The following is a 15,306-nucleotide window of genomic DNA, read 5'->3' as shown; positions in this document are numbered from 1 at the left end:
CTCAAAGATCCCTGAAGCCTTCGGAGTGCAGCCCGAGTTTCCGCTGTGCTCCACAAGCTTCGGGTTCCTTTTGCTGAAGCCAGGAGAACCTGTGCTGCGCTCCGCAGGCTTCAGGCGGCTATCCCTGAAGCCTGGAGAGCAAGAGGGGTCAGTGCGCACCGACCCCTCTCGCTCTCCAGGCTTCAGCGATAGCAATGCAAAGCCTCCAGAGCTCGGAGGGAGCGCTTCCTCTGCGCTTCGGAGGCTTCGCGTTGCTATTGCTGAAGCCCAGGAGCCTGCATTCGCTCCATAGGACTCACACACATTTCCCCTTAATTTTTGGAGGGGAAAAGTGCGTCCTATAGAGCAAAAAATACGGTATGCGGCTAGCAGCAACTCTCTAAGATTTCAAGTCTTTTTGCCAGCCCTACCCGGACGTGCTGTTGGGGATTGAACCTAAAACCTTCTGCATGCCAGGCATGTGTCCTGCCGCGGAACAGCAGCCTGAAACAGGAACATAGGAAACAGGCTGTGTGCGACACTGTGCACTTAAAGCGCATGACTCCCCCCCCCCCCGAGAGGAACCTGGGAACTGTAGTTCTCCCCTTCGCCAAACTATAACTCCCAGCAACCGCCGCAAACTGCAGTTCCCAGGTTTCCTTTTTGGGAGGAGGAAAGTTGTAACAAATATTATTTATACCCCGGCCATCTGGCTGAGTTTCCCCAGCCACTCTGGGCGGCTTTCCAATCAAGTGTTAAAAACAATACAGCGCTAAATATTAAAAACTTCCCTAAACAGAGCTGGCTTCAGATGTCTTTTAAAGAGAGGATAGCTGTTTATTTCCTTCACATCTGAAGAGAGGGCGTTCCACAGGGCAGGCGCCACCACCGAGAAGGCCCTCTGCCTGGTTCCCTGTAACCTCACTTCTCGGAGTGAGGGAACCACCAGGAGGCCCTGGACTTCAGTGTCCGGGCTGAACAATGGTGATGGAGACGCTCCTTCAGGTTTACTGGGCCTTTGAGGCCGTTTAGGGCTTTCAAGGTCAGCACCAACACTTTGAATTGTGCTCAGAAACGTACTGGGAGCCAATTCAGATCTTTCAGGACCGGTGTTATGTGGTCCAGGCAGCCACTCCCAGTCAGCAGTCTAGCTGCCACATTCTGCATTAATTGCAGTTTCTTAGTCACCTTCAGAGGTAGCCCCACGTAGAGCACATTGCAGTAGTCCAAGCGGGAGATAACTAGAGTCTGCACCACTCTGGCGAGATAGTCTGCAGGCAGGGAGGGTCTCATCCTGTGTACCAGATGGAGCTGGTAAACAGCTGCCCTGGATACAGATTTGACCTGTGCCTCCATGGACAGCGGTGCGTCCAAAATGACTCCCAGGCTGCGCACCTGCTCCTTCAGGGGCACAGTTGCCCCATTCAGGACCAGGGAGTCCTCCACACCCACCCGCCTCCTGTCTCCCCAAAACAGCACTTCTGTCTTGTCAGGATTCAACCCCAATCCATTAGCCGCCATCCATCCTCCAACCACCTCCAGACACTCACACAGGACCTTCACCGCCTTCACTGGTTCTGATTTAAAAGAGAGGTAGAGCTGGGTATCATCCGCATATTGATGGACACCCAGCCCAAACCTCCTGATGATCTCTCCCAGCGGCTGCATGTAGATGTTAAAAAGCATGGGGGAGAGGACAGAACCCTGAGGCACCCCACAAGTGAGAGCCCAGGGGTCTGAACACTCATCCCCCAACACCACTTGTGAGTGTTGAATGTATGGGCAGGAAGCTATACTGACGCGCACCGCCGCTGCGTGTTTTTGCCGCATGTGTGTTGGGGGGGTGTTTAGGTGACCGCACATTGCTTTTCCGCCACTTTGTCATGAGTAGCCGGACCGAAAGGGCTTTTGCATTAGAAGTTGTGGTTTCAAGTCATACAGCAGCGCCCACCACTTCCCTCTCAGCAAACCGAGGGCTGTTTGTGGCGGGCGAAACGGGAAGTTCTTAAGCCTGGGGGAGCCGAGGGCCAGCCTCTAAATTTGGAGCCTGCTTGGATATTTCTGCAGCCCACAACGAGCTCTAAAAAAAAAATTACGGGGAAAAAATGAGATCTAGAAACTTGGTTTTTTAAAATTTTGGGGCTAGCGTTGCAGATTCCAGCCTGCAACGGGCCTTCCGTCTCTGCTCTGATCCCCAGATCGTAAGCAGGGGTACCGGGAGATCCTAAACTCTGTGCCCTCTGCCCAACGCCTCTCTTCCTTGCTTGATTTGCTCCCGCGTCGCAGGCGGGGTTGGGCCGGATGACCTTTGAAGGGCCCTCCCTTCCAACCCTGCGGTTCCCCTTGTTTTCCAGGAGTGCCTTGAGAAGTTTTCCGAGAGCTTGAAGAAGATGATTGACGGCCACGAGGTGAGCGGCGTCACCCACCTTTCCATCGCCCTCCCCCTGCGCCTTCCTCTTTCCCAAAGGGTGCTCAGCCGCTCTGTCACCCTCCAAATGTGGGTGGGGAAAGGTTGAGAACCTAGGAAGGAGTCGAGAACACCGGTCCATCTAGCCTGCACTGGCTGGCAGCAGCTCTCGGTGAAGGGAGATTCCCAACCTGGCTGGCCATAGCAGGGGTTGGACCCTGGACATTTTCATGCGCAAAGGAGGCAGAGTCCTGTAAGCTCTGGTTTTAACCCAGCAGAGGAAGCTACCTTATGCTGATCTGATAGCTCAATAGTCCCTACACGGACTGGCAGCAGCCCTACTTGGAGGTGAACGGCGGCCCTTTTATCTTCCTGCCTTTCTTTGTCGTAGGAGCTTCTGGATACGACGCAACAGTCCCTCAAACATCAGCTGCAGAGTCTGTTGAAAGAGTATGTATTGTGATTGGGGCGCCTGCTCCGAAGGGTTGGTTTTTTGCGGGGTGGGGGGTACTAGAAGGAAGGCAGCTACAGGTCGACTGTGTGGGGGAGGGCGTTTCAAAGGGGGAGGGTGTCGAACCTTTCTCGTGTTTGGTCTTTGAGGGTGGATCCAATAGGCACTCTCACATCTTGTGGCAGTGAGTCCCACAGATCACATGTACAACTTGAGCTTATAAGGTCCCCTTTTTGCAGCAGCTGCCTGCTACAAACGCCCAGCTAACACTTTCCGGAGCCCTTCACCATGAAAGAGAAAATTGGAAGCCATAATAATAATAATAATTAATAATTTATTATTTATACCCTAGCCACCCTGGGCGGCTTCCAACAAAATATTAAAATACAGTAATGAATCAAACATTAAAAGCTTCCCTAAACAGGGCTGTCTTCTAAAAGTCTGGTAGTTGTTGTTCTCTTTGACATCTGGTGGGAGAGCGTTCCACAGGGCGGGCGCCACCACCAAGAAGGCCCTCTGCCTGCTTCCCTGTAATGCATGTAAAGCATGGGTAGGCAAACTAAGGCCCAGGGGCTGGATCTGGCCCAATCGCCTTCTCAGTCCGGCCCACAGACGGTCCGGGAATCAGTTTGTTTTTCCATGAGTAGAATGTGTCCCTTTATTTAAAATGCATCTCTGGGTTATTTGTGGGGCATAGGAATTCGTTCATTTTTATTTATTTTTTCAAAATACAGTCCGGCCCCCCACAAGGACTGAGGGGCAGTGGACCGGCCCTTTGCTGAAAAAGTTTGCTGACCTCTGATGTAAAGCTTTAGATTTTGTGGGCAGTTGTGGTTTGGGCAGCTGCCAGCGCCAAATTGTACTGGTGTTAACCACCCTGAGCCGGAGAGGGCGGGGTATAAATAAAATTTATTATAAATTATTATTATTATTATTATTATTATTATTATTATTATTATTATTATTATTATTATGCCAGGAGTTCCTGAGAGCTGAAACCTTTCAGCTAATCATCCCATAGATTTTAGTAAACATTTTTGGTAGATTGGCATACATTTATTATGTACGGTGCGAAAGAGGAGTGTGGGGCCTCTGCTACGTTGCTTATATTAATAGTAATAATAATAATAATAATAATAATAATAATAATAATAATAATATTTTATTTTATTTTATTTTATTTTATTTTATTTTATTTTATTTTATTTCATTATTATTTGTACCCCACCCATCTAACTGCGTTACCCCAGCCGCTCTGGGTAGCTACAAAAGTAGAGGGGCATAACCGCCGATGTAATCTGACCTCGTGGAATTGTAGAGCTGGGAGAGGGGGCCCTCCAAAACTCATCCATCCCAGCCCCCTCGCGTCTCCAGAAAAGCTGGTTCCCGCGCCCGATCCAATATGTCTCCTTGCCGTTTTGCCATACAACGAAAACGTGTGTTTCAGGGACATGAAGCAGTTCAAGGAGACCCGGAAGGAATTCGAACGTGGCAGCGAAAGCCTGTCCAGCGCCCTGCACCACAACGCCGAGGTGCCGCGGCGGCGCCACCATGAGGCGGAGGAGGCCGTGGTCGCCCTGAAAGCCGCCCGAACCACCTTCCGTGCCCGAGCCCTCGACTACGTGCTGCAGGTGGGCCTCCAGCAGGCAGCTCGAACTCCTGGGTTCCCTCCTCGGCTCTGGGGACGGAGCAGCAGATTCCCCCTCCTGTCTGATTTCACCTGGGTCTTGGGGGCCTTTCTCAATGCAAAGAGGGCGTTCCCTTCGGGTCAACCTCGTTGGGGTGCCGTTTTGTGGGGGCGGAGCCAGGGCAAAGGGGCGGGGCTCCCCTTTTGCTTGTTTTTTGTTTATTTATTTATTTTTATTGATACAGAAAGAAAAGAAGAAGAAAGAGAAAACGCATACCGGTATACCAAATTACACACAGGAATAACCACAGACACATCATTTTCTTAACCAACGAACGGGCTTCTCTGTCTTTCTTTTTTACAAATAAAAATAAAAAATAAAATTTTATTTAACATAATTATTGCAAAATACAAGCAAAATACATACATACATATTTTTTCAGATAAGCACACACATATAAAAAAAGAACAAAAAGGGGAAAAGAAAAAGAAAAAAATAAGAAGAAAAATTGCAAAAAGAAAAAAATTGGAAGAATTTCTTCTCTGTCTTTCAGATCAACGTGATCCAGTCGAAGAAGAAGTTTGAGATCCTGAAGTTTGTGAGTAGCCGATGGTTTGTGGTTCGGTGTTGGCTAGCCAGAAATTTTGGACTACAAATCCCATCAGCCCCGGCCAGCTATGGACCAGGGGGTTAAATCCTGGTTCTTTGGCTGTGTACCTGTACTGTGTGGCGCGTTGGAAAAACTGGGTCGCCCACCCTCAATTCAGCCTCAGCCTGTTTTCAGGCTTAGTTCTGAAGCACATCTAGAAATGAGGGTACCTCTGAGCACACGCAGAGTTCCCCCTATAGCCTATGGCCTATAGCCATCTCCCACTTATCTAGGCTTTTCTAGTAAAAAAACAACAACGGTGGCTTCTAGGCAACCCCAGACCCCCGAATCTTTTTCTTTTAAAATCAAAGCTAATAATAATAATAATAATAATAATAATAATAATAATAATAATAATTTATTTATACCCTGCCCATCTGGCTGGGTTTCCCCAGCCACTCTGGGCGGCTTCCAACAAAACACTAAAATACAATAACCTATTAAACATTAAAAGCTTCCCTAAACAGGGCTGCCTTCAGATGTCTTCTAAAAGTTTGGTACAGTGGTGCCTCGCAAGACGAAAAGAATCCGTTCCGCGAGTCTCTTCGTCTAGCGGTTTTTTCGTCTTGCGAAGCAACCCCATTAGCGGATTAGCGCTATTAGCGGTTTAGTGGCTATTAGCAGCTATTAAAGGCTTAAGGGATTAGCGGATTAGCTGCTAAAAGGCTATTAGCAGCTTAGTGCCTTAGAAAAAGGGGGTGGGGAGTGGAAAAAAAACCCCAGGAATCGCAAGACATTTTCTTCTTGCGAAGCAAGCCCATAGCAAATTCGTCCTGCGAAGTACCTCCAAAACGGAAAACCCTTTCGTCTAGCGGGTTTTCTGTCTTGCGAGGCATTCGTCTTGTGGGGCACCACTGTACTTTGCCAACAGACCAGCTCCTACCCCGAACCATTTTCTACGCCTGCTGATTATGCCAAAAACTATTTAGGAATCTGTGCCCGAGTTTGCTTTCCTCCTCTTCCCTCCCTATTCCCCTTTCCTTGCGTGTCGTGCTTTTCTTTGTTCAAGATTATAAGCCTGCCGTCGGGGCTGTCTCATTTTAACCAACCGTATAGTACGCCGCTCTTTTCAGCCAAAGAGCCAGGTGCGAACACTCGTAACTTCAGCAGCTGCTTCCTGTTTTTCCAGATGTTGACGTTCATGGAGGCTCAGTCGTTCTACCTGGAGCAGGGCTTCCAGACGGCGAAGCGGCTCGAGCAGTATCGCAAGGACCTGGCAGCTCAGGTGAGCACCCGGTGGAGTCATAGAATCATAGAATCATGGAGTTGGAAGAGACCACCAGGGCCATCGAGTCCAACCCCCTGCCAAGCAGGAAACACCATCAGAGCACTCCTGACATATGGTTGTCAAGCCTCTGCTTAAAGACCTCCAAAGAAGGAGACTCCACCACACTCCTTGGCAGCAAATTCCACTGTCAAACAGCTCTTACTGTCAGGAAGTTCTTCCTAATGTTTAGGTGGAATCTTCTTTCTTGTAGTTTGGATCCATTGCTCCGTGTCCGCTTCTCTGGAGCAGCAGCAGAAAACAACCTTTCTCCCTCCTCTAGGTGACATCCTTTTATATATTTGAACATGGCTATCATATCACCCCTTAACCTCCTCTTCTCCAGGCTAAACATGCCCAGCTCCCTTAGCCGTTCCTCATAAGGCATCGTTTCCAGGCCTTGGACCATTTTGGTTGCCCTCCTCTGGACACGTTCCAGTTTGTCAGTGTCCTTCTTGAACTGTGGTGCCCAGAACTGGACACAGTATACTCCAGGTGAGGTCTGACCAGAGCAGAATACAGTGGCACGATTACTTCCCTTGATCTAGATGCTATACTCCTATTGATGCAGCCCAGAATTGCATTGGCTTTTTTAGCTGCCGCGTCACACTGTTGGCTCATGTCAAGTTTGTGGTCAACCAAGACTCCTAGATCCTTTTCACATGTACTGCTCTCAAGCCAGGTGTCACCCATCTTGTATTTGTGCCTCTCATTTTTTTTGCCCAAGTGCAATACTTTACATTTCTCCCTGTTAAAATTCATCTTGTTTGTTTTGGCCCAGTTCTCTAATCTGTCAAGGTGCAGGGTTCGAAGAAAGCGGCGGGGAGATGGGCAGGCAGGAAAGAGATAACGTTCTCCTTCCTCTGTCATAACCCTGGAACTCAAAGACAAACCGACAAAGCTGAGTGTTGGAAGATTTAGGACAGATACCCAGTTAGACTGTGGAACTCCCTGCCACTGGGTGGGCTGTAAAAGAGGATTGGATAAATTCACAGAGGAGCGAGAGCTATTGATGTTTACCAGCCGCAGTTCCTATGCTCTGTCGCTACATTCAGAACCAGGAGAAGCTTCTGGATGGGGTTTGCTGGAAACGGCAGGACAGGGGAATCGCTCTTGAGTTCGAATCCTGCTTGCTGGGCTAGATGGGCCACTGGCCTGATTCGGCAGGCTTCTCGCTATGATTTTCTCCAGCTTGCCTCCTGGCAACTGCTAGAGGGAGAGGGAGGAAGCTGGCTTGGGCGGTGGGAAGCTGGAGAACCAGCCCTGTCAGCAAAGAAGCAAAGAATCAGATCAAAACAGGATGCAGGAATGCAGATTCCATGCCGGCTGCCGAAATGCGGCAACCTCTGAGCTCTGCTTCTGAATTTTCGAGGTAGGCAGCTTGTCCGATAGGAGATTCTTTGCAGAGTGCCTGTGATCGCAAGGCCGGCGAGAGGGAAAGCTTGGAGGCGGGTGGAAACGATTTGGATGTTGGGAAGAAAATGCTGGAATTGGGGGTTTCTGATTCTGGGTTCTCCAAGCCCATAATGAGGACTAGGACCCTGACATGGCCGGAGGTGCAGCTGTAAGGGTTAGTGGCAAGTGACTCCCGCAGGTATAGTGTGGATTATTTCCGGTGTTGCTCCCCTCGCGCGGGAAGCCCTCCGGAAGGCTGTTACAGCCTTGGCAGATGCGATAGCCTCCCGATGTTGGACTACAAGTCCCATGCTCCAGCGCAGCACGAACAACTGGAGGGCACCGGGTTGGCGAAGGCTGCTGTGAGCCAGCATTCTTCGACCTTGAGTTGCCTGACGCGGTTGGACTGCAGCACCCATCATCCAGGGCAGTCGGCTGAGCTGACTCAGGATGATGGGATTTGTAGTACATGTGGAGATCGGCGAACCGTCGATCATTTATAATCATTTATAATGAAATGATTTTGGAATGTTTTATCATTTTACTGTTGTTAGCCACTCTGAGCCCGGCTTCGGCTGGGGAGGGCGGGATATAAATAAACATTATTATTATTATTATTATTATTATTATTATTATTATTGACTCCCATCATCCTTTCAGCCTTCCAAGCTCCTCCCTTAAACTCCTTTCAAATCTGTTTCCCCCCCCAGTTATGGTTATTCCAAGTTCAAATCTCGCTCCACCGTCTTTCTGGCAGAAGTGACATTCTGTGTTGCAGGGTGGACCCCAGATCTGTTGTTTTGGCTGGAATGGGCCTCCCTCCCCAGTCCGGTGTGCTGGAAGGGGGGCGGGGGGCGGGCAGAGAATGGCAGGCAAACTTTTGTGTGAGAAAGGGACCCAGGCGTCCGGCCTCATTTCCCCTCCCTCTCTTTCTCCAGCTCGATCAGTTGGTCCTGGAGTCGGCCCGAGAGAAGCGAGACATGGAGCAGAGGCACGCCGTGATCAAGCAAAAGGTTTGAGCACTGTGTGTGTGTGTGTGTGTGCCTCAGTTTTGCCTTACGGAAGCCGCCCAGTTAGGGGAGGCGGAGCTTCCGCTTGGAGAAGTTCTAAGGGGCGGGGCTTGAGACAGGTGGGAGGAGTCTTCGGGGCGGGGTTCCGAAATGCACTCGGCTGGGCTTGGCAGGGGAGCGCCTGAGACTTGGAGTGTGGGCGGAGCTTGCGGGTGAAGGGGTGGGGCTTGTGGCAGCGGGCGGAACACCACAGGGCGGGGCTTGTGGGTGGGTGGGAGGAGTCTAGGAGCGAGGGGCGGGGCTTGGGCAAAATCAGAAGAATAGAATCGTGGCTGGGCTTTGTCTTTGGGCATCTTTTCTTTAATTAGGTGGGTCTGCCCCCCTCCCATTCTTCCCCAGGACCTGTCCCAGGAAGACGTTGTTCCCGAGGTCCGTACGGAGCCCGGAGGGGTGGTGATGGAAGGCTACCTCTACAAAAGAGCAAGCAATGCCTTCAAGACCTGGAGCAGGTGAGCAGGGCTCCCAGTCTGACCTTGAAAGCCCTAAACGGCCTCAGTCCTGTATACCTGTATGCCTCCGAGGGCCTTCTGGTGGTTCCCTCGCTGTGAGAAGCCAAGTTACAGGGAACCAGGCAGAGGGCCTTCTCGGTGGTGGCACCCGCCCTGTGGAACACCTTCCCAGCAGATGTCAAAGAGATAAGTAACTATCGGACGTTTAGACGACATCTGAAGGCAGCCCTGTTTAGGGAAGTTTTGAATGACTGATGTTTTATTGTATTTTTAATCTTTGTTGGAAGCCGCCCAGAGTGGCTGGGGAAACCACCACCGTGCCACCACCGAGAAGGCCCTCTGCCTGGTTCCCTGTGACAACACTTCTCTAAGGGAGGGAACCGCCAGAAGACCCTCGGAGCTGGACCTCAGTGTCCGGGCCGAACGATGGAGGTCTACTGTGCCTTTGAGGCCGTTTGGGGCTTTCTAGGTCAGCACCAATACTTTGAATTGTGCTCAGAAATGTCCTGGGAGCCAATTTAGGTCTTTCAAGACCAGTGTTATGTGGTCTTGGCAGCCACTCCCAGTTCCCAGTCTAGCTGCCGCATTCTGGATTAGTTGCAGTTTCCGGGTCACCTTCAAAGGTAGCCCCACATAGAGCGCATTGCAGTAGTCCAAGCGGGAGATAACCAGAGCATGCACCACTCTGGTGAGAGTCTGTGGGCAGAGAGGGTCTCATCCTGGGCACCAGATGGAGCTGGTAAACAGCTGCCCTGGACACAGAACTGACCTGCGCCTCTATGGACAGCGGTCAGTCCAAAATGACTCCCAGGCTGCGCACCTGGTCCTTCAGGGGCACAGTTGCCCCATTCAGGACCAGGGGGTCCCCCACACCTTCCCGCCTCCTGTCCCCCCAAAACAGTACTTCTGTCTTGTCAGGATTCAACCTCAATCCGTTAGCCGCCATCCATCCTCCAACCGCCTCCAGACACTCACACAGGACCTTCACCGCCTTCACTGGTTTGCATTGCACTCTGTTGTTGCTGCTTGCAGGGTCTGCTAGGCCTCTGGCTGGTCAGAATACTGGGCACGATCCACCTGCAAGGCTTTCCTTACATTCCTCATGAGCAGGTTGCAGCTTGAGTTGCCAGCTGCTCTGGTTACTCACATTCCGCCACCATCCCTCCCCTCCCCTGCTAACCCAGTGGCCTGTGGCCAAACTGGATTTGCAGATCTTCACAGCCCTCCAAGCGATAACCGGCCCCCTAGCAACGTGACTGTCTGTGGTGCAATCGATACGCGTTATCTAAGTGCAGGATCAGCACCTATTGGCTAGTGCCCAAGGCGTATCATCTCTCCCCCCCCCCCTTCTTCCAATACCTGGAGCAGTTTTTTAAGCCTCTCATTATTCTGAAAGTATTTGTAAAGGTCAGGACGTACCTGTGCTTTTAGGCTTTGGAAAGAAAAGCACAGACCCACCCCCAATTCAAGTACACCTTGTTTTCTTTGGAAATATTGCTGTCAAATCTTTATTACTCAAAGCCGCAGTTGTTTTCCTCAGAAGTGAAATTGACTAGACCTCGGAGGTCCAGTCAGTTTCTCCCGAGTAAATATCATTTCTTTCTTTTTGTTAGATCGTTTTTATTCATTTTCCAGTAAAATAAATCCAATTAACATATCAAATCATAATCCAATAAAAATAAAAAAACTAAAATAAAATAAAGGTCAAATTATCTTCCAGATTGTAATTATTAATTTTATGGCTTCCCATAGTCTGAACCTTGAAGCATGCCTCTCAGCGATATTTTCATATTTCCACATCTTGATTTTAACTCCCCAAACTTCTTTGTCTCTGGCTCTGCGATCCTCAATCATATCAGGAATCATATAACCTTTCATCCGTCGAATACAGATTTGTTTGCGTAATATACTTTTCCAACTGTCTTTTTGCTGACGCGGCTTCATCTAGCTCCATTGCAATCCGGGCTGTTATCTAACTCTCTGAAGTTACTCCCGAGTAAATTTCAAAGGTCCAGACTGCTCTGCCCACTCAGCTTCAGTTTGAGAACAACTTTACGTGTCCTCAGATCAGGCTCAGCCTTTGTGCACCGGGTTGCCTTCCAGATGTTCTGGACTACAACTCCCATCAGCCCCTAGAAACGTTAAAACACACACACACCCTCTCTTCAGCTCCAATCAGCTCCAGGGGTGGGTGGGATTTCTGAGCTGAAAGAGGCTTGCGATTGGTGGAGCTTTGGAACACAGCCCTATGAGATTCTGAGTTGAGCATCTTTAACTTAGGCACATATTCCATGTAGACTATTGTACAGTGGTACCTCGGGTTACATACGCTTCAGGTTACACACTCTGCTAACCCAGAAATAGTGCTTCAGGTTAAGAACTTTGCTTCAGGATAAGAACAGAAATCGTGTTCCGGCGGCGTGGCGGCAGCAGGAGGCCCCATTAGCTAAAGTGGTGCTTCAGGTTACGAACAGTTTCAGGTTAAATACGGACCTCCGGAACAAATTAAGTACTTAACCTGAGGTACCACCGTAGTCTAATATTCTGTTGGAAGCCGCCCAGAGCAGCTGGGGAAACCCAGCCAGATGGGTGGGGTATAAATGATAAATTATTATGATTATGATTATTATGATTATGATTATTATTTTTATTAGTAGTAGTAGTAGTAAAAGAATGAAAGTCTGCTACCCCCCTTCTCTCTCCCCAACTCCCTTCTCCCCCTAACCTTATACTGTGTACAATATCAAAATCTCACATCAAATATAACTTACCTGTAGAAAGGACTTTGCTATCTGAAAATAGAGACGATTTGTGTACAGTGGACGCTTCGGTTGCAAACGTGATCCGATGCATGTTCGCAACCCGCAGCGGCACGTCTGCACATGCGGGGGTTGCGATTTGGCGTTTCTGCGCATGCGCGAGCCCCAAAACCTGGAATTAACCTGTTCCGGTACTTCCGGGTTGCGGTGGGTCCGTAACCTGAGAAAACGCAACCTGAAACGCAACCGAGGTATGACTGCACTTTTGTTACCCCCAGAAAATCTTTAATAAAAAAACATTTTCTTACGAAAAGAAATGAGCCACCCCTCAGGGATTAATCCTTTCACCCGGCTTCCTTCTGCCCTAGAAGCTCAGGCAAAAGCTGCTTCTTCCGTAGTCTCAGAGGGGCTGCAGTCTCCTTGTAGCCGAGTAAATTGTCTTCCATAAACACGGTTTTAACAATGAGTCCGTAAGTGACTGTGGAGGCCATTTCTGGATCCACACGTCCTTCCGCAGTGGGGACATTGGTTTCCAGGCGGAAGTCCATCACGGTGTGGATTTGCCAAGCGTGCCTTCCTCTTAGCGTGTTTCTCCCTTGCGTCCTGAGTTCGAGTGTCTTCAAAACCCACGACACCTTTGGTCAAGGCTGTTCTCCAACTGGAGCGCTCGCAGGCCAGTGTTTCCCAATTGTCGGTGTTTATACTACATTTTTAAAGATTTGCCTTGAGACAGTCTTGAACCTCTTTTGTTGACCACCAGCATTACGCTTTCCATTTTTAAGTTCAGTTCATAGAATCATAGAGTTGGAAGAGACCACAAGGGCCATCGAGTCCAACCCCCTGCCATGCAGGAAACACCATCAGAGCACTCCTGACATATGGTTGTCAAGCCTCTGCTTAAAGACCTCCAAAGAAGGAGACTCCACCACACTCCTTGGCAGCAAATTCCACTGTCAAACAGCTCTTACTGTCAGGAAGTTCTTCCTAATGTTTAGGTGGAATCTTCTTTCTTGTAGTTTGGATCCATTGCTCCGTGTCCGCTTCTCTGGAGCAGCAGAAAACAACCTTTCTCCCTCCTCTAGGTGACATCCTTTTATATATTTGAACATGGCTATCATATCATCCCTTAACCTCCTCTTCTCCAGGCTAAACATGCCCAGCTCCCTTAGCCGTTCCTCATAAGGCATAAGTTGTTGGTGCGTTTTCAGGGTTCCCCAAACTAAGACCCGTGGGACTCGTTTATCTGGGCCGTGGCGACCCCCGCCGCCCGCTCTTACCAGTGTTGCACGGCTGCCCACTTCTGGGTTGGAGGATAACCAGAAACAGCTTGTGCGCATGTGCAGGCATTATTTCCTGTGCACATCCGGGTCAGAGGAGGCCCGTGCACATGCGCACAAGCGACAGTGGTACCTCGGGTTAGCTAAAGTGGTGCTTCAGGTTACGAACAGTTTCAGGTTAAGAACGGACCTCCGGAATGAATTAAGTACCGTATTTTTCACTCTATCAGACGCACCAGACCACAAGACGCACCTAGTTTTTGGAGGAGGAAAACAAGAAAAAAAATATTCTGAAACCCAGAAGCCAGAACAGCAAGAGGGATCGCTGCACAGTGAAAGCAGCAATCCCTCTTGCTGTTCTGGCTTCTGGGATAGCTGCGCAGCCTGCATTCGCTCCATAAGACGCACACACATTTCCCCTTACTTTTTAGGAGGGAAAAAGTGAGTCTTATAGAGCAAAAAATACGGTACTTAACCTGAGGTACCACTGTATTTCCGGTGCTTCTCCAACCCGGAAGTGCACCGAAAATAGTATGGGCCTGCGCTCCCCCGCCCTCCGATCCGCTGTGCGATCGGTGCTGGAGACACCGGCCCGAGGCATGGTAAGTTTGTGTTGGGATACTGCCAGGGAGACAAAGTCCATCATAACTCCACATCGTCTCCGGACGTCCATTGATCTCCCGTAGCCACGCAGTATCAGCAATTAGCGACATGAGCTCCAGAAATAGCTTGCCACATTCCAGAACTCTTGCACACTCTATCAGCAGTGTCCACACAGCGAAAGATGCACACAGGACAGCATTATTTCCAAGTTTATTCAGCGTTGATCAGAACAAAGAAAAACATGACTGCCTGCTTGAGAGTTTCCGGCAGAAAAAAAAAAGAAACGAAAGCAAAGACACAACATAAACATCCTGTGAAAACAGGAAATACGCAGACTCTGTGACTCAAAGCCTGCTCCCTTTTAAGGTGGAACGGAAATATCCTAACAGTTTGCTGACCCCTGGTTTAGGTTCTGTCAACGAGGGAGGAAAACCCTCTCTTAAAAGCCGTAGTCCAGAACATCTGTAGGGCTGCCTTGTGGTCACGCATTCGCTTTCTGTGCATTTCATTATGTATATTTTTTTAATTGCAGGCGCTGGTTTTCCATCCAGAGCAACCAGCTGGTGTATCAGAAGAAAGCCAAGGTGAGGAATAGGAGATGGGTTTATTTGTGAGCCTTTGAGATGCGTGTGAATATCTGGGGGTGGGAGGAAGGAGCCAAAACTTTGGCGCAGGCAAAGGGCATAAGGTTTGCAAGATTCCAACTGCCTCCTTTTCCCCTAATTTCCTAATTCTCCCCAAGCCTCCTTGCTGGCCCAAGTAGGACCAATTCAGCCAGCTAGCCCTGGGGATTATCTAATGCTTATTTCCTCTAAATTGATTTTTAAATTTTATTGTTATTCACGTTTTTATACTGTATTTTATTCTGCTTTTATAATTAAGTGTTTAAAATTTGTCGTTAGCCGCCTTGAGCCCGGTTTTTGAACCGGGAAGGGCGGGGTATAAATAAAATTTTATTATTATTATTATTATTACTAATTTGTTGAAATTAAGGCTGATGAGCTCTTTGGTATGCAAAGTGGTTGCCTTGGCTCCAAAAAGATATCATAGATGGGGGAAGAGATTTAGTAAAGGGGTGCTGAAAAGATCATGGGGGGGGGAGCGCAACTCCCCTAGGAAGAAAAGCTTGCAGCGTTTTGGACTTTTTAGTTTAGAGAAAAGGCAGTTTAAGAGGCAGCACACTTGAAGTTGGCAAGAGGTGAACAGAGAAAAGCCTTTCTTCCTCCATAAAGTTGGATGTTGGAAGATTTAGGACAGATAAAATAAAATATTTGCACAGTGCTTAGTTAAGCTACGGAACTCCCTGCCACTTGGATGGCTTTAAAAGTGTATTAGACAATAGAGTATCAGTTTAAACATGAAAGAGGTAGAGAAG

At 49.0% G+C, this 15,306-nt stretch overlaps 1 protein-coding gene across 1 annotated transcript in view; it reads left to right on the top strand.

Moving 5' to 3' along the window:
• ACAP1 (ArfGAP with coiled-coil, ankyrin repeat and PH domains 1) overlaps positions 1-15,306 on the top strand; it is a 50,020-nt gene that overhangs the window by 14,200 nt on the left and 20,514 nt on the right. The window contains exons 4-11 of the mRNA XM_083410213.1: positions 2,334-2,387; positions 2,778-2,836; positions 4,285-4,468; positions 5,019-5,063; positions 6,244-6,339; positions 8,712-8,786; positions 9,183-9,292; positions 14,464-14,515. Of these exons, the coding sequence (XP_083266339.1) occupies positions 2,334-2,387; positions 2,778-2,836; positions 4,285-4,468; positions 5,019-5,063; positions 6,244-6,339; positions 8,712-8,786; positions 9,183-9,292; positions 14,464-14,515 (675 nt within the window). The remainder of the gene's footprint in view (positions 1-2,333; positions 2,388-2,777; positions 2,837-4,284; positions 4,469-5,018; positions 5,064-6,243; positions 6,340-8,711; positions 8,787-9,182; positions 9,293-14,463; positions 14,516-15,306) is intronic.

This window comes from Podarcis tiliguerta, assembly GCF_965153285.1.
Source record: "Podarcis tiliguerta genome assembly, chromosome: 13".
In the NCBI taxonomy this organism is placed as follows: Eukaryota; Metazoa; Chordata; class Lepidosauria; order Squamata; family Lacertidae; genus Podarcis; species Podarcis tiliguerta.
This window is presented reverse-complemented; position numbering and strand designations above follow the sequence as displayed.